Source organism: Hippoglossus stenolepis, chromosome 13 (assembly GCF_022539355.2).
Source record: "Hippoglossus stenolepis isolate QCI-W04-F060 chromosome 13, HSTE1.2, whole genome shotgun sequence".
NCBI classification, from domain to species: Eukaryota; Metazoa; Chordata; class Actinopteri; order Pleuronectiformes; family Pleuronectidae; genus Hippoglossus; species Hippoglossus stenolepis.
In genome coordinates, this window is record NC_061495.1 from 6,004,356 (window position 1) to 6,023,797 (window position 19,442).

A 19,442-nucleotide genomic window follows, 5' to 3' on the forward strand; every position below is an offset into this window, starting at 1 on the left:
CTGTTTATGAAGTGTTAATCAGTCTCTGCTCAAAAAGAAGAGTTTAAAACTACAACTTTCCCTTATTAGCAAAAGTCTTTAAACCCGTAAGAAATACTAATATGAGATTGATCGTGTTAATTATCAAAATCGACTGATATGAACTGATATTCCACCTATTCACAATGATCTCAAAATACTATTATGTGTTTCTGCTATAAGAATGAATATTAACTCGTGACAATAGTAGCATGACAATCCTTTAATCCCATGAAGTCATATTGTTGTTTGACATTAGTAATTAAGCTTATTTTGCTGTTCGGGGTTTCTGATGCTGCTCATTAGTGAAGTACATATATTTATTTCTATTCGCTTCAACTCCTGCTTGGGATAAATTATTTAGGATGACTCAGGATTAGAAAACTACAAGTTCTGAATACAACTTCATGTCATTCGTTATTTCTGCCATCATTAAAAGCTGCACATGTGTTAGAAAGTTCTCGAAGTGCATTCACAAGGAGGGTAAACTCTGTCTTTCACACTCGCACTCTTACCCCAATAGCTGTCAGGATGGGAACCTGGTAGATCCACTTAATGTTGCCGGCAGTTAACTCCCAACATCTGCAGTTGATGTAAACAAGAGAGGATGAAGTCAAGAGAAGCAGGAAATACAGAAGCAGCAAAACAAGAAGGTGGTTGGTGTCATTCAAAAGTCGTAAATTGGCTCCTAATGAACGTTTATATTCAGTGTGAAGGGGAAAAGGGAGGCTAGGGTTTTTCGTTTTTGTGATAGATTATTAATAATGACACAAACTTTTCTGTTTTTCATAGAAAGAAGAGAAAAAGAAAAAGCACTGACAGAGGAAAGAAGCAGCTCGACTGACGACTTAATTTTGACACACCGCTCAGAAATACCTGGCGCGACAACCTTTAAATGAAAACATCCACTGAGCAACATGTGTGATTGGATTTCACTGATCACTCAAATGTCAGTTTAATTAAGCACTAATTACACCTTTTGTGTCTCCTCTCGTGTTTATGATCAAGCCTCTCGTTTAGACTTGTTGACCTTTCTTAACTTAAAGTGATAAATTAAACACAGTGAGACAGGTTCTCTCTCACCTCGCGTCTGCCAGTGTCGCCCTGACAATCGCCCACACTGCCACGAAAACTGCTGGAACACCTGAAATTAGAAATCACACATCGACAATGAGCTACGATGTCACGCTGATGTCACAGACAGAGTTTTTTTAAAGTCACATTTTACAGTCCCAGTGCATTTCCCACATATGGTATTAGGAGAATTTCCCAGCTTGTCGCGCTCTTCACATCATTTCTTAAATGTGGCCAGCATCAGACGATAATGTCAACTGGTCGCCGCCCTGAACTGACTCACATGTGCAGAAGGACAACGTGTCGCACTACATCACACGCAGCACGCCATCGTAGGGAACTAAAGTCTGCATGTACAGTTCCATGTATAAGTTGTTGCAGTCAAAGGTATGAGTCCATGATTAAGAGCAGGAGAGTGAGGAGAAACCGAGCCAGGTTGTTAAGTATGGCTTCATGTGGAGCAGCGGTCAATACCTCGGTACAGAGGTGTGTGTGTGGAGGAGGAAACAGCTCAGAGATTTTGCATAACTAGCTCGTTAGCTTTGTCACAGGTACACAATGAATCCTGGGATACGCTTGCCTGAGAAGTACCAGATCCTTTGTTGCACAGGAATGGAAGGAGGCATTTCTTGGCTGCATTTGAAAATGTGACAGCCTTGTCAAATGCAGCCTCCGGCAGAGATATGAGCTCTAGGCTACACGCTTTCAAGTCACATGAATGTATCCGAAACAATTGAGACACAGGGGAAGGACCCACAATATGATGTCGAGGCAGCGAAGTACAGTACAATGATTTAATTAAACAATTAATATTAAAGGGCTTTTTTGTGGGTTGAGGTAGAAAACAGTTGAAAAGCAGAGAGAGCAGTGGCAGGAATCCAGAAAATCAGTCCAAACCTAGGTGAGATGAGTCCAACAGGCAAAACCCGGGGAGAACACAGAACTACACATGTGGTAAACAACATTCTGGCAACTGGAAGATGGAAAAACACAAGATAACAAGGTTATAAATACACTGAGGACAACTTGACAAATATATATGCAGGACCGTAAGTAAAATCTCAATTCAAGAACAGTAATTTCAAAAGTCCTTGCAGATGTACTTTATACTGGGAAGCAGATAATAACGATGACGCACTTCTGTGGTGGCGTCTATCGAAGAACTGGTGCAACGGACCTCGGCCAATCGGCAGCGACATGTATACATAACAGCTCGTATCAAATGAAGATGTTGGAAGCAGCTGGTTCAGATGGTAAAAGCAAAGTATAAAGCATTAAGCACATAGGGCTGTTATATAAACCCACATCATTTATAGAAACGTCTTCCACCAGAACACCAAGGATGTCCTTCTCAGCTCCCATATTGTTTTGCGTTTTGTTGTGTTTCGTGCTGAACGCAGCCCTGGACTCTGGATGAGCATCCACTTCTTAAGGGACTAATTACTGGGTGAGGTGAGGATAAAATCTATGTTTAACAACAATGCCCTCCTGCCCCTCATTAGATGAAGATCCACAGAACTCAAACTTGACATATTGCTCCCATTAGCAGCTAAATTAATTGTGATGGGAAAAGTAAAAGCTCTCTCACAGGCATGATAGTGATCCTCTGCATATTTTTATCACCTGTGGCACCTGTTCTCCAATAATTTATGCACAGTCCCTTACCGGCAGTCCACATGCACTGGTTTCTGTCTAATCCCAGCCGCCAGCTGTGTTAGCTGCAGTAATCTTATTTCTTTGATTTCCCAATCCTCAGAGCAGCGAATCCTAGTTACTGCATTTTAAAGTTTCCACTGTCGGCAGCGAGCTACACAAATACATGACACATCCGATAGGTTAGTGATCACTTACACCAGGGGTTACTAATCCTTTCAAGCCCAAGATCACTTATTAATTCTAAACGTAAGCTGAGATCTACCAACCTGATATCTTCCACAAAACCCACTTAGGAGGGTCATATTTATTATTTTTGCAATTTCTGTTAAAGACTCAATGTACGAGAATGAATATTCACAAAGAAAGGTAGTTACGCAACGTTATCTATTCAATGGGCTTTGATTGTTATCGCAAGACCGGAAGATGCTCGTCTTGATACCGTAGAGTCCTGACATTTGGTTAAGTACATAATCCGACTTGTATTCAAGGAAATGCAGCAGATAAACACAGCAGCAACCGCAGACAGTGAAGGTTTTCGAGATCGACCAAACCACTGGTTTACACCATAAAAAAAAAGTTAGCTACACCTTCAAAAGCATGAGCAAGAACTTTGGCTCAACAGCGGCTCAAGACACTGAGGATTCAATATGTTTGATTTGTTTACTGCAGGTCCAGCAACAATCTGCAAAGCGATTTAAAGAGTCACAGCATTTGGATCATTTGGTTCCCTTGGGCAATTTTAAGGAATAAGCTTTCAAATGCTAATTATAGCTAGAATCCGAACAACAATGATTCAAACCGTCTCTCAGAGGTGAACAGTCCTGCAGAAAAATCGGTAAAAGCCGAGGAGATTTTAAAAGAGACACTTCACTACATTTACGTTTGTGTTGGATATCAGCAGTAGTAACACCAACAATGCACATATTCTGATTGCCACAAAGCGTATTTCACCATAAAAGCAGGTGTTATGGCTGCGTAAGACTTTAAATGAGAGCACCTCATTTAAATGAAGCAGCTTAATTCATCATGGTCCCTTGGCCAGGGGAGGTTGGAGTTGTAAGGTGGTGTCCAACATTCATTGGGTGTTGCGACCATGAACCATAACGCCTTCACATTGGCGAGTCGGCAATCGTGACCAAATTACTGCCTGTCCACCAAGAGGCTCCTTCTGCCGCCTCCCCTTTTCTGCGAGCTGCTTGTTGTCTCCCTCCCTTTTACTCAAAGAGCTGTGAGCATTCTCCACACTGACTGCACGTTGCTCTACAGCCAACCTCAAATCGGGAAACAGCCCGGCCGGCCAACCTCTCTGCCCACAGTCAGGCAGGAGACTTTCTTTCAAAAGGTTGGGCACAGCCTTCTTCTCACGGGACTTGAAGCACCAGCTTTATTCTTTGAACATGTAGCGGACATTCCTGGCCTGGCTTCAGGTTTCAACTGAGCCAAGAAATGAAAGGAAATGACCCTAAAACATTCATTTCACACAGGAAACCAAAAACAAGGGGTTGCTGTTCCTCCAAACAACAGACTCAATAAATATATGACTCCTCTGGTCAGCATGCAACACATTAACCTAAGTTCCTCTGTCTGCCCCCTTCTCAGAGAGAGAGGTGCTCACTATCACATTCCACCCTGACCTGAAAACCAGCTCATTTTATGAATAAAGCAATGTGAGAGTAATGTTCATATTCTCTGTAAATTGTTTAATTGTTTTCTAATTGATTTCAAGTTATTATCACAGTCTTATATACTAAATATACTCCTATATACAGCACTCATGGACATTGAAGAGGAATGAAATAGTAGAAGCAGACATATGACACAGATGAGACAAAAGTCAAGTACGAGAGCTCTTGTGGCTTCAAAGAAAAAATAAAAATCTTTCATCTACACATCTTCACGGTGTCGCATACTCATGTGGAAGGAAAGTAAAAAACCCAGAGTAGTACAGACAGTTCTGTTTGATAAATACCATCAAAATGTTCTAAAACTATAATCTGTATGTTTATTTTCTGATGAATATATATGATAAATATCTTACAGCTACAAAATCGCTGTCATTCAAGATAATGATATTCATTATGTCTGTAATTCATTTTCTTCCTTTTCGCGAAATGTAAGAATTGCACATTGTCCAGACCCTCGGTTTCTGCTACGCACAAAACGCATCAAGAATTTCAATGACCACGGACAAGGAAATTATATATGAGGGTAAGAAAGCTGCTGTCACCGCTGCACAATGTTCCCTAATATATGGCTTTCTGCAAAAACAATTACTTCAGTCGAACATTAATGCATTGTACTGTGTATACTGTGCATTTAATTATGAACTCCCATGATAATTGAAGCTGATTTGCAAGTATGAGTCACACATCAGCTTAAACTTTCAGCATCTTTGCTCTAGTTGTTGGAGGAAGGTCTCAGCGGACGGTTTAATCACACTGCACCGTGACATCGGAGTTAAATAGAAGCTGTGAGAAATGTGCGTGTGTGCTGCTCACCCCATCCGACGAGTGTGAAGCCCCAGAGGTATCTCGAGTCCGATCTGAAGGCCATGAAGATGAGGCTGTGAAGGTACAGGCCCTCCACCAGGATCCAGTAGTAGTTGGTGGCCAGGAAATAGATGAAGAGCAGCACGGTCACCTTGCAGCCGATCTAATAACGAAACGTCAACACCTTTCTTTTTAATCACACACTTATTTGTACTGGCATCACAGGTTCCCCCTGTGAGAGTAGGTGATTGAGTTACATTCTGTTGAACCTCGCTGAATAAATTTGCACAACGATGAAGAAGAGTTCATGTTAATGAGAACCAGCAAATTCTGATTTGCAGCGTGACGTTTGTCGCACACATTTAACAACAGATCTCATTTCAGAAATAGAATGAGTTGTGAGAGATAAGCATGCAACTAGCGTAGCACACAGTAGAGCTCATACCTCAGCCCAGGACAAACAGCTTTAACACCTTATTAAACTACATTTAAACTCACAAGGTCCAAATATTTATTTGGATCTGCACCAAATCTCACACACTCATAAATATCAGTCCCTCAAACATCAAGATCCATTAATTATTCTTGGAGAAGTCAACAAAAACGTTGAAATAAGCCCGATCTTGCAATGTTACAGAAAGATAAAAAATGTTCCTGATCCCAAATGGGGGTTAGGTTTACCCCTTATCATAGGATATGATTGATCTGTATTAAAAGAACGGAAATTGAACATGATTGTTATCCAAAACAGACAACGTCCTCAGCTCTGTGGACATGTTTCCCCTCAAGTTGTCAGATCCAACAACAGAAACAGTTTGTACAGATCTAATCAGCAAACTGAAGCACCGGCTCTGCTCGCTGCCTCGGGATATGTGTTTATAATGCAAACCTCACACCTCACAGTAACCTGAAAAAAAACTGACTCATGCAGTGAATTCTATTTCTGGAGGTGTTTTTTCCTAATTACTGAATTCAGCATATCAATATGTGCCACTTTACACACAGTGAATAAATAAACGCAGTGTATGTTCAAAGCCAGATTATGTCTCACACCACTCAGGCTCACTTTGATGAAATTAAACGACATTAAATAGAGATATCAACAAGCGTAAGGAATCAATGGGAACATGAATAAATGCATATTCACTGTTGGCAGGGTTGAAGACGCTGGGCGAATTGCCACGTTGCTAAATTGTCCCCATGGTAACATCAGCCTGAGCATGTGTGACATATGGAGCTGAGCAGACAGGACTGTTAATGTTTATCTCTAACCTCCACCTGCTCATTCTCTCTTTTCATCACAAGCACAACCTGACACCTTGTAAGCTGTCAAAGATTTAAATGTCACCTCGCCCTCCTGTCATTCAGCTGTCGGTTCAGTCCTGTGATCAATTAGGGACCCACCTCCACCCCCGCACCACCTAATTCATCGGACTGGTGTTTCACTTTACACCGGGGTCTATGCACCGAGGTCGATTTCCCTGTTGTTCACAATTAATTTCAATCAAAACACATTTAAAACAAAACCATATTCCTGAAGTTACTTTGGCTGCCAGGCTTTTATTGGTCATTAATCTCTATCAGTTTTATCATTACTATGTATGAACTTCCTTCTGTATTTTAACCTGTTTGTACTTTGTACTTTGTGTTGAAACGTGCTGTATAAATCAAGTTATTATCATTATTATTATTAATTTCATCTCATTCTAAAGTTTTCCTTCTATAAACATCTCCTGAAATAGTCGTTTTAAATCTAACCCATTTTGATTAAACTGAAGAAATATCAGTTACTGGTATTATATAAGGACATCTCTTTGTTATGTTGAGAGCGGGGGGGCTGAACAGAGAAGCTGAAGTTATAAGAAATGGCCCCAAAGGGGAAACTGAAATAATTGTGTCGGAGGTGGAAGCCACAAGACACACTTTTCCGTAGAGTGTTTAAAAATAATGAAGCCTGGGCTGCGATAACTGAGGCGGTGAATGTCCCCTGATGTCCGGACCCTGGCACAAGTAAAAAAAAAATGGTTTGATGAAGTTGATGCCAAAAAACGAAATCCCAGACAAGAACAAATACATTTATCCTCCTGTTTGTGCACATGCTTCCCTGTGGAACAAATATACTGACTGAACTAGTTAGTCAAACTTACGTATTGAGACTTGTCCAGAGATGCTATGCTAACTGTCTTCAGATTGTCCAAAAGGGCGGAGTCAAAGTCCTGCAGCCCAGCGCTGGAGTGGACGACTTTGTCCTTCACGAAGATGCTGACGGCTCGTAACATGAAGGACACAAACAGGTGCATGTGGATGTAGTTCCTGGTGCAGTGAAGACGCCTGAAAAGAAAACGAAACAGAAGAGCAGCGACTGTTATGAATTCATTATCAGAGCACAATCACATTAAGGCACCGGGAGATTTGTGTGTGTGGGGGGGGTTCAGGTTGAGGTAAAACACATTTATGATCACATTCACTTTTCATTTGAAAGGAAAACAGTGAGATGCATTTGAGCGTATTGGAATAAAAGCATCTTCACTGGGGGAGAAGTCCAAGGCTTCAGGCCACATTGAGTAAGAATACAAAGAAAAACATCTGGATCGCCCCCTGGTGGCTGGTTGTAGTACAGGTCATTAAACCCCTCCCCCTCCATGTTAACAGATGGGACCTGAGATACACAAAAAAATCGAAGTACAAAATGGTTTCTGGGATTATAGCTAATTCTTATCACAATGATGTATCATCAATCACGCCGTCCGCTTCATTCCCATGTTTCCATTCTACTGTCAACCTCACGGGCTAATGAAGATAAATCTAAACTCTCAGAAAGTACAGCCGACAGGTTTTCTGCCACAACAATGTACTGGACAGTGGATCTGTCTCCTGTTTTAAACTGACCCTGCTCATTCCTGCAGAGAAGACAATCATCAACTTATCAAGCAGCACACTCGTGGAGACAAAGACGTTGTCAAGATCTTCGTGAACCACCTGTCAGATGTTCAATGGAGCCACATCACAAGGTTCCTGCAGTGTCACCCTGTTTCCTCTGTCTCCCTCACTCTGAAACCTTCTTGTTTCGGGTGCAGAGTGCTCATGGTTTGGAAATTGCACTTTGGCTGAAGTGCTCCTCATGCAGGACCAGATACAACCACTGCTGCAGTTGCTGCCTCTAATTACCATAGGAAGTCCTCCCGTTCAGTGAGGATGCTGAAGTGTGTGTGGGGGTAATTTCCTCAGCAGTAAAGTTTGCTTTCAGACGTCTGGGTGAATCTAAATGTATGATTGTTTCATCCCTAATTGGCTCTCATTACCTCAAGTATTGCAGAGAGCTCTGTGTCCCAGATGGGTTTTTGTGAAGTGATTTAAATGTTTGCCTGCACCATGTTGTGTATGAAGTTCTTTTCTTTGACTCACAGATATTCTTTGGACATAATCTAGTTTGAAGTAGTCGTGTCCATGCCAAGGAAATTGCCAGTTTGGGGAGTTGCAATTTAATGCAAATTCAAACAGCTTTATTAATCCCAGTGGGGGCTTTTCATTTGGGACAGATTGTATCAAACATACACAGACAGGCACAAGACGCCAGATACAAGGGAGCTAAAGTCAATATAGAACAAATAAGTTAAGGACAATCAAAATGGAAATGGATAAAAAGATAAACTACAAAGAATGCTTAGAGAAGGGTTTAGAATCTATGTACGGTTTTACATATGGCTCAGGGAGCGGATACACGATTCGTTTTTTCAAGAAGGTAAAACATAACAACGTCCTGATGGCAACAAGGAAAAACTCACCAGTCAGAACGTGTTCAGAAGAGAAGAAACAGAAGGTTTTTTGATTGCAAAACAAACTCAGATGTAATTTTTTTGACTAGAACGGATATTTGACAACATTCTTCAGGCTGTTTCTGTCTTTTACTGTGAGACTGTGGAACCAGCGGATGAAAGACAAACACAGGAGGCTGGTAATAAAAGATGTGATAAAATTGCACTCGATTTCCTGGGTATCCCACAGTTGATTACAAATTGCTAATTGATTAATTATGGGTTGGCTGTGGCCCCCACTCTGCAGGTAGGAGTGTCCTCTGGCAAGAAACTACACCTCAAAATGCTCCTGGTGTCTTTGCTGCTCGTACGTGATTGATGTTTGAAAGAGATGGTGCTGCACATAGATGCACTGTATGAATGTGTGTGTGGCTGGTAAAACTCTGCTGTAAAGTGCTTTGACACTAGAAGATAACTATATAAATTTATCATTTACAATTACCATTGAAGTGGTTTGAAATGGTTACTGCACTATAGTAGCTTCATAGATCAGGCTTAGAATTGTGCAATGCACATATTTTACAGTGACAGAAGAGAGCGGTAACAAAGGCATCTGTCTGTCTGTTTGAAGTTTAGCCACAACTCGTCTATTTAAATACGCAGCTCTGATCACCTGTCAGCAAACTCAGGCGTTGTTGAATTAACTTTCTATTTTCACCTCTGCAAATGAAATCTTTCAATCTGCTCCTGTCGTGAAAATGGAGTTGTTTTTTTAGAATCAGGAGACAGGTTGTTATTATGCACGGTCCCCATCAAGAGAGTGCCTCATTAACACAGCGGGCTGGTGTTCACTGTGATGGATTAACTTTACCTAAGTGGAAAGCAACACTATGGCTCCCTGAAGGTTCAAAGAACCAATGAAAATGACCTGTGTCAGCAGCAAACAGTCTGACCCAGTGCTCGGCACCGGGGGGGCCGGACAATGTGATGACGAGAGGACGCTGGTGAAATACTGAGTGGAATTTGATTTACATCTTTAAAAAGAAATGGTGATTTATGACTAATACATTCTTCTTCTTCTTCGTTCGGATTATTGGCGGGTGGCAACCGACGTCAGGGTGTGTTACCGTCATTTACTGTGTTGGTGCACCGCTGCAAAACCAGGTTGATGTGTGGAGTGGACGTAGCAAGGCCCTATTTCATCTCCAGCAACACACTGATCATAAATACGGCCCCTGGAGAACCTTACCAAGAGAATAAAGAGGGTAAGAACAGTTTAATATGTTATTCTAACAATACGAAGGCCTCCTGATTAACTTGCATCTGGTGCAACGGGATAGAGGTAATTATTTCCTTTACATCAAAACCTTTATTCTCGTCACTCCTAATTCATTTTGAATGCATATTGTACCTTGATGTTGGCTGCCACCCGCCATTAAACTGATCGAAGAAGAAGAAGAAGAAGAAGAAGAAGAAGAAGAAGAAGAAGAAGAAGAAGAAGAAGACATAACAGATGGCGATAATGCACCTGGATGTTGGTTGCCACCCACCAATACACCGAACAAAGAAGAAGAAGAAGTTTTGTTATTCTTTAACAAATTTTATGTAAATTTATGATTATTTATTCATCATATTTTGTGTATTGAATTATGTGCTGCTTTTAATCAGTGACCAGCTGCACACTGACTAAAAGACACCAAGGATAACACCGACATTTCACCGGGATTAATTAACTGGAAATGCAATCATTTCCCACCACCTGTATTTTTCTAATGATTATTCTAAATTACATGGTTTCTACCACTAAGCATTACTGGGTATTTATTCTGTTTCATCACCACGTTTCCTTCCAAAACATATTATATAAATATTAACAGCCAAATAGCCATATGTTTACTACCAGTGCAGTGCCTGCCTGTTTGTAATGTCCGTGTGTTGGTGCTACTTCAGAGTTATTCTTGTCATGAGTGACTCCTCCTCAAGCTTTTCTACAATATGCTGTCACGTTTGTGTGCTGAGCTTTTCATAAACTTGCGTGATTAGACGTGACTTCAGAAGAAAGACAAACATGGAGGAGGACCGACGTCGTGTGTTCTGTTCTTTTTGGCATCCGCACTCCCATAGTTTAATTTAGTGGCATTTGTCTGTAGATAAAACTATTTTTGCCTCAATCGTTACTCTGGCGTTGTGTCCTCTTTATATATCACTGGGTTGAGTCAAGTGACATTAGCAGAGTGTGAATGCCCCTGATTTCATAACCTAGTAAACAACTTATTTTCATCATGGCTGGAAAAGTCCTCTTACCTGAAGTATCCGATGATGAAGATGGCCACGAGCAGCGAGCTGAAGGACACAGCGTAGCCGATGGTGTACATGACGTACAGACGCTCAAAGAAGTCTCGCTGTGAACAGACATTTAAGGATTAAACACACTCTTGAACTTTACACAAGCGTCACTCGGATTTGCTTCAGCCAAACACGCTGCAATACAAGAGGTGGATTGAGGTGGATTTCATATTTTGACAGAAGATGGAGGGATAACGTTCACATTAAAGCAGAAACCGATGCTGCTCCTGTTCACAAGAGTGAATCAGATACTCAGTGGGAGTTTTGTCTGGAGATACAACAATTCTTAAATCTTAGCATATGTGTCGCAGCATTAAAACCTTAATCTCTGGCAGATTATTTGCTTTCAAAAGCTAAAGAACCGCAAAAGATATCAGCAGTTTTGACAAAGAATGTGTTTTTCTAAGATAACGTCATCTTTTCAAGCACTGGTCAGACTGAAATGAGCCAGAAGATCCAGCTGATAAAAATAAAAGATGGCTGCGGCTCTTTTTGTGTAGAGCCACTTTATGTTTCACACAGCGAATGTCAAATAGTCCCTCGAGAAATATGGCTGCAAAGATGAATATGTTGGATATCAAAAGGGTTGATTAAAGTACTTCGCAATAGTGCAAACACTTATAGTATAATTGTATTTCTTGTCCATAGGAGATGAATACGTATGTTGGATGTTTAATTATGGCGGTAAACATCTTGTGTTTGTGCAGAAAGAGGCTTGTTATACGAGTGAAGTGGAGCTTTCAGAGTCTTAAGTCTCCAAACAAGATCTCAAATGATTATCTCCTGCAACAGATTGACGACATTTCACCATTATTTGTATTGACCCTTGCGGTGAGCGCTACCTGATAAGAGATTCTGTCAGTGTGTGGGGCTACAATCCTGCAGTAGAGCAACGGAAAATGGAAGAAAGAGCCAAAGGAACTTTAGCAAGAAGTGAAGTTTCACAGATCAGAGCGTGAGGAGAGGTTGACTTTTTAATGAGAGCAACACCAACACAAGAATGAGGATCGGGGCTTTTAATGCAGGTGCTCGACAAGCGGGACAAAAAGGACCTACTCCTCTGTGGGCGAAATACAGAGCATGAAAAGAATCGAACAAAGACCATTAAAAGTTCAAAGCCCGCAGTGTGTGAAGTTCTGATGAAAACTGTCGGCTGGAAAATGTTTTTCAGTTTATCAGCCATTGGTAGAAAGAGCATCAAGTTATGAATTAACTCTGGAGGTAGAGGAAACCAAAGCAAAGGTAAAACATGAGTCAATGATGGATTTACATTTTGCCGTTGGCCACTTAATGCCAATCAAGAACAGCCCACAGATGATAAGAAATGACTCGATCAGACCCTGCTATTGGGATTACTGATGCTTTGGCTTTTGTGTTTAGGTTGTTTCTTTGTCAAATGCCTGCGACAAATACTATGCGACAAATACTATTTAGAAGGTTGGTATCTGCTGGCATCCAAGATCCATTTTCAGGAACTGATTACAAAGGTAAGATACGAGAAAAATGCAATCCTGCTGCACAAAAAGCTTTTCAGACTTCCCTGTCACTTCTGTCAAACTGTCATGCTTCTGCACATTTGTGATATTTTGAAAGATTGTTTTGGACCTTTAACTTGTGTTTGGATTTCGGAATTTGTGTTCTGTGTTTGCTTATTTGTTTGCACTCTGAGTTATTCGTTTCCTCTTTGATTATGGAATTTCTTTCCTTTTGTGTCTCTCTTGTTTTCCTTCTTGTCTTTGTCCTGTTTTCTGCTCTTGTGATCATCTGCATCTGCAATGTGTTTTCACCTGTGTTCAATTGTCCCGCTTCCTCCTTTGTGCATAAAGTATATTTCCCTTTGACTTGGTCAGGTGGTCTGTTGATGGTTCTGGTTGTGTGAGCCTCGTGTTTCGGTTTTGTGCGCAATCGTTAGCCTGCTTTGTTCTATATAGGCTGTATGTTAGTTCGTTTTTTGGCTCTCTCGATATTGACAATGTCTTTTTAGCTTGCTCTATGTATTGTGTCACTAATATGCCTGATGTTGCATTGTCCCATTTTGAACCTTAATGCTTGATGCTGCTGTCCTGGCCTGGTCTACCTCCACAAAAGAAGCTTCTCTCCTCAAAGGGATTCACCTGGTTCAAGAAAAGTTTACATTTGATAATGAATTTTCTTGTTAACAACATACATGTTGTTTTAATAGTATTCGATCAGACTTACTCTCTCTTCCTCTTCGTTGGGCTGAAGGAAGCGCAGACACTCTGAGTAGTTGGTCCATGTTTTGTTCCAACGCTCCACAAACACCCAGGAACCGTTGACATCACACTTCCTGTACGCGTGTCCTGTAAACGCGTATTTGCACGTGAAGTTGGACGATACAAATGGGTGTTGTCATAATTTAAGCATTTCATTCATATAAAATGTTTATGATTTGATTTTGAGCTTCCTCTTTCCCTACAGTCAACAACCAATGTGTCTATTTAATAAAAAGGTCTTACAACCTTAATTTATCTTCACATTCTAAATTCCCTGTTGTCTTCTATGTGTCAGTGTTATTGATGCTTCGTCTACAAAAGAAAACAGAACTGACCTTTATGATTAAAGTCGTAGATGTAAGACGGACAGGGAACCTTGGTAACCAGCCCAGGGGATCCTTGTGGCCAACAAATGAGACCATCCCAGTCTGGAGCGCACACATCATCTGCAGCGAGAAGGAAAAAAAGGTTAACACACACACACACACACACACACACACACACACACACACACACACACACACACACACACACACACACACACACACACATCAATACAATAGGAAGGGGACTTGAGATAAAATCCACAGTGAGTGAAGTGTTTGGAAATAATATCCAAGGATAAAGTGATCAGAAACCCAAAGACTAAACCATGAAACCCATGAATGTGAAGTAGCAACATTTGTATTATTTGAATGACCTGATTGCTTTTAATGAGGCTGTTGAAGAGTTTAATAAAAGCTTTCACCAAGTAGGAACGCAAAGTGAATGAAAGGACAGATGAGCAAAAGACAATCGTGTTATTAGTGGAACAGGAGAAAAGGTTAACACACACACACACACACACACACACCACACACACACACACACACACACACACACACACACACACACACACACACCTTCTGGTACCTGAGGCTTGTACTTAAATCTGTAAATCAACCCAGGTTTTCCTCATCTAGATCTGTACTACTGGCAGCAGAGCCTCATATTTCACAATAAGGAGCAAACCATGATATTAGATACATTAGAGGTGTCTGAGTGTGGGTCCACTCTCAGGCCCCATGGTTGCAGGTGTGATGGTGAAGGGAGGGGGTCGGACACCAATCGTAGAAGGAAGGAAATACAGAAAGGATCCAGTCTCCACAGCTCATGCATTTCGTTAGATCCCATTTTATCCACTGTGTCCTGGGACCCTTGTTGAACTGCCCCTTGCCATCGGCCTCTCCTCCTCACGGGCTCTCTCTGCTGCCTGGTTGGATGTCCCCTTGCGCCCCGATCTGGTTGTGAGGCAGTGTTCCCTGGACATCCTGCATGGGCCGTGGTCCAGGGAACACGACGAAGGCATCCAGCAGCTCTGAGAGCGCATGTGTCACCTTGTGTATTGCCATGCACACAGAGTGTATTTGCTGAGCTTCTCTGCATCATCCGCATTGTACAGGTAACTCCAACAAGCACAGAAGCTGCATGGAGCGTTCAGTCATCGGTACTGTGAGCACGTTGCTCCTACGAGTCAGCCTGGTACTGTTCGGCTCCGGCGGCTGACAAAGGTGGATCATTCCCTCTGATGAGAATCTCTATCTTTCATTGAGATACTGCTTTCATACGGGCTGATCTCCTCTCTCCCACTCACTGCTCCGGAGCGGGTTGGCCCTTCAGCACAAGTTACCATGGTGATCCACCCCGATAAGAAGTGAATGAGCTTTGTAGTAGAGGCCCCTGGTCAGGGTGGATTTCTAAGCTTTTGTTTATTGTCTGAAATACAAACGTTCTTACATTGTATTGTATAAACTAATCTGATACGCCCTAAAGTAACACTGAGCAACAGCGCCCTCTGCAGCCTTACGTGGTGATAAATTCTGTTGGGCTCAATTCGAATCTCGGAACAAAAACTCAACTGAACGGTGGATATTACCCATGATTCCCTGCGTCCTGAACCAGAGGAGCTGCTGCTGAAGCAAATACACCAAACTCTGATTAGAGCTCTTGATATTTTGAAAAGTTTCCTCGATGAAGTTTGGAGATAAACGTTGGTTTTTAATGACTTTTTTACTGATCTACAGTTCAGCTTTACTCGTGAACTCGCTTGGCCGTGATTCAGCCAATTTAAACTGCGACTATCAGTCAGTTACAGACCGGTCACAGGAGATTGTACCTGCTCACCAAAGCTACACTGATCAAGAAGAGACGTTCGGAGTGAGGAGTTGGAAAGGAAAGAGGGACCATTCTCCCTTTTAAAGTCAGTGTACCATCACAGTAACTTTAAGGCAAGAAAAAGTTGTGTAGTGTTGCTTTACCATTATGTGATTAGTGTAAATGTGAAGTGGTTTCTTTTACAAATAACATGTAATTATTGTATAAATGTGTAATGTGTGTCATGAGTCTCGATATTGGCTTTGCATTTTTTCAATAAACCCTAAAATTCCCTTCTAACAAGAAGTGAGAGTGTGTGTTTGTGTGTGTGTGTGTGTGTGTGTGTGTGTGTGTGTGTGTGTGTGTGTGTGTGTGTGTGTGTGTTTTCAATGATTTTCTGTACAGAGTGACCAGAAAAACACAACCTCCTTAATTTTGACAGAAGCAGAAACATGAGTTTTGATGAGCTGCATTAAATTCCTTGCTGATCCAAAAGCAGTCCGTGACAGACGAGACTGAATAAATTACTATTTTAAGATTTTATCTATATGTGTGAATAAAAGCTTTCCGACATGCTCTGCTGGAAACCTTCGTAGTGTTCATTCATGCATAGGTTGACCCAGAACGTGGCAGGAATAGTTGCATGACGAATTCCAAACCCTGCGTTCTTCCTTTCCCCCACAGCTGCCTCACCTCAGTGTCAACTCGTGGGTGGGGGATGTCACATTGTCATTTTCAGAAAGTTACAGAAATTGATTGAAAGTGATTTTCTGTCCTTAGTCGTCTGAGGGCCGAGCACTGACAGTTCCCAATCTCCACTGAATTATAAAATACAATGTGAAGAAAAACGTTGATGGAATTTACAGTTTTCTGAGCCTGTTCCCCCATTTCAACACTTTATATCATATTTGATATTTTCATGTAGGCTTGCTGAGATGTTATATTGTCATCCCCAACAGAACAAATGGGAAACGTTAGTTCAATTAAAACTTGCTCTTTGTTGGACCAGGCAGTGACTCTATTATCTTAATTAGCTCGTTCGCTAAAGCCAATAAATCTGCCAGTGGCATCTGTCCTTTCAGCCGAAGTGAACCATCACACCACGACTAGAAATGAAAAGTCAGTTTTTTATTCTTCGTCTATCTCAAACAAAACCAAGAAATAATTGTGTCAATCATAGCTCGGGGCTTTAAAATGATAAAGTTACCAAGGTTTCCACAAAATTGTGCCAGATTGGAAAAGCTTGAGAAGAATACCAAGCGTGGCTCAACACATTTAACAATATACATCTTCTGAAATTCTCCTTCTGCATATGAATATAATCAATTCAAATTACCACCACTTAACATTGAAATTCAACAATTATGCTGTTGTGCTTCTCAAAAGTTAGATTTCTTTCAGTTTTTCAGCACAAAACTTGCTTCCAGGGAAACATGGAGAAGATTAAATATACGTAGATCTGTGTGAGTGTGCATGTGTGGTACCTGTGGAGCCCGGCTCAATGCTGGACAGGTTCTGGTAGCACTGCAGTTTGACTTCATAAAGGATGAACATCTGCTCCTGTGCAGAGAGCGGACCATCAAACCCCGCCTGTGGAGCACAACAAACACAATCACATGTTTGAACCACGGCCTGAAACTGGCTCTGTGATAAAAGTGAGGACCTGCTGCCATATACGAGCCGCCAGGCCGGCACTGGACAACACGAGGAAAGTTGTGAAAACATAAACGATGGCAGAAATCAACGAGGAGCAGAATGGTTTTGCATGTTTTACATTTTAATACTTGTGTTGACAGTGAAATACGGCATTTGAAATACAAACTTCATAATTTAGCAATAGGCAGATGATTATTCACATATTGATTTGTCTTTTCTCACCCACTTTCACTGTTCACTGAACTCACTTTCATGCTCACGTTACCTCTTTGAGACGACAGTAGCTTTGTGAGGAAGAGCGTGTTCATGAATGATGACAGATAGAACAAGAAGAAAGCATTTGACGCTCACGTTTTATGGTTTCTGCATCATTCAGAGTAAACTCTAGAGGCTTCATGTCAGTGTTTGTGCAGATCACGTTTTCTCCATCCTGAAAACAATATTTTGCACAAGCATGTCTATAGTCGTGTGTGCGTAAGTGTGCTCAAACAACCTAAGAACAAAGATGGGAAAACATTGGTGAACGTCAGAATCTTTGTAAAAGAAATGGTTTTAAGGAGAAATGTCTTTATTCGTGGAACCATCAAGCCAAACACTTTCACAAATTGGTCTTTTTCTTTTTAAACGTGAGCTATTTTAGATCTTTTCAGTCTCTTCGTTCAGTGAATCTGACCGGTACTCGAAGCTTTGTTATAAAACTTTTTCTTAACAAGATCCTCCTTTTCACTTTACAAAAGTTTCAGATGTGTGACAGATCAAGGCGACTGAGATAAACTGGGTTTGGAATCTACACTACAAAGTCAAACTGGTTGTTCCCCGACTGGATGTCACATGAGACTCATTACTGCCGGGGCATGATCTCCAGAAGGAGTCATTACAAAGACCATCTGTGTCAACAAGTCATTTTATCCAACTGAGGTGTGAATGACGCAGGACAGGACACGTAGTTCAACCTTGAGAATGGGAGAGAACATGATGCTCTGTGATCCTCGGGTGTCACAAAAAACAAATCCCCAAATTTAGGATCATATTTAGATAATTCATTTTCAACCTGCTTGTTACCCTTTCAGATGGAGGCTCGGCTCCTTGAACTGCACCACTGAAGACATGAGTTCAAATCCTACAACTAGATGAAGTTGATAATCTGCAGTTCTTTGGCAGCTTTAAAGACCCAAATGCAAAGAGGTAAAGTGTATTAAATGTTCTTTTCAAAAAATCCGATAAGAGTTTTCAACATTGGTCCAGTTCAGGGAAATGACCCTTTGAAAGACTCACATTCATCTAAAAACGACTGTTATAGTCAGTACACTTAGCTCTGACTCTACTTATCCCTGAAGCTCCAGGTGCATTGTTGTATTTCAATGTGAAGACACGTGATCCAACCCATTATCCCCCATTTGGAAGATGATGTCAATTGTGTTCTTGACCATATTCTGACAAAGCAACCGAAACCCAGCTGTCTCACAAAGAGGAAAACCAATATAATAAACTTTACTCTGAAATCAGTCATCTCTGCCAATAACTTATATAATATATAACAAAAGCTTCTGTATAGAAAATAACCCACTGTTAGAAAAATCATAACTGAACTTTTCTTAGTCAAAAATGTGCTTAAATTAAATTAAACTTGATTTTTAAAGTATTTAAATCAAACGTAAAAACCAAGCTGGAACCAACCGTGACCTCACCCACCGGTTTGTGATCTGCTGTGTTGAAGCCTCGTCTTTGTCCAGCGCCACATTTGTGTATTGAAACCAGAATTAACCATATTTGGAGGAGTGGGGGGGGTGGAGTCAATTTGCGTCGTTCGGTGTGAATGCGTCACAAGAGCTCGGGGACACGCCAACCTTCCCCCATTGGATGGTACTACCGTCAATCACACTGTATCCATGCTCTAATGCATTCTGTGCTTTATCGTCTATTCGACTTTACATTGAGCCTAAATACAAAATTTAACTTGAAGAAGACTTTAACATGTTTACTGACTCAATTGATATGAACTGACTTCTTTTTGCAGCTAATGGCGTCGCCCTCTGCTGGTCACTATAGAGAATACAGATTTCATGCACTTGTGCATTGGC

The 19,442-nt window shown here is 41.2% G+C and overlaps 1 protein-coding gene across 1 annotated transcript in view; it reads right to left on the reverse strand.

Moving 5' to 3' along the window:
- The window catches only part of pth2ra (parathyroid hormone 2 receptor a), a 38,242-nt gene that overhangs the window by 13,390 nt on the left and 5,410 nt on the right, over positions 1 to 19,442 (reverse strand). Inside the window, exons 2-9 of the mRNA XM_035175651.2 lie at positions 17,190 to 17,295; positions 13,908 to 14,018; positions 13,538 to 13,659; positions 11,297 to 11,394; positions 7,385 to 7,568; positions 5,247 to 5,400; positions 1,102 to 1,162; positions 534 to 600 (exon numbers count right to left, since the gene is read on the reverse strand). Coding sequence (XP_035031542.1) covers positions 534 to 600; positions 1,102 to 1,162; positions 5,247 to 5,400; positions 7,385 to 7,568; positions 11,297 to 11,394; positions 13,538 to 13,659; positions 13,908 to 14,018; positions 17,190 to 17,295 — 903 coding nt within the window. The remainder of the gene's footprint in view (positions 1 to 533; positions 601 to 1,101; positions 1,163 to 5,246; positions 5,401 to 7,384; positions 7,569 to 11,296; positions 11,395 to 13,537; positions 13,660 to 13,907; positions 14,019 to 17,189; positions 17,296 to 19,442) is intronic.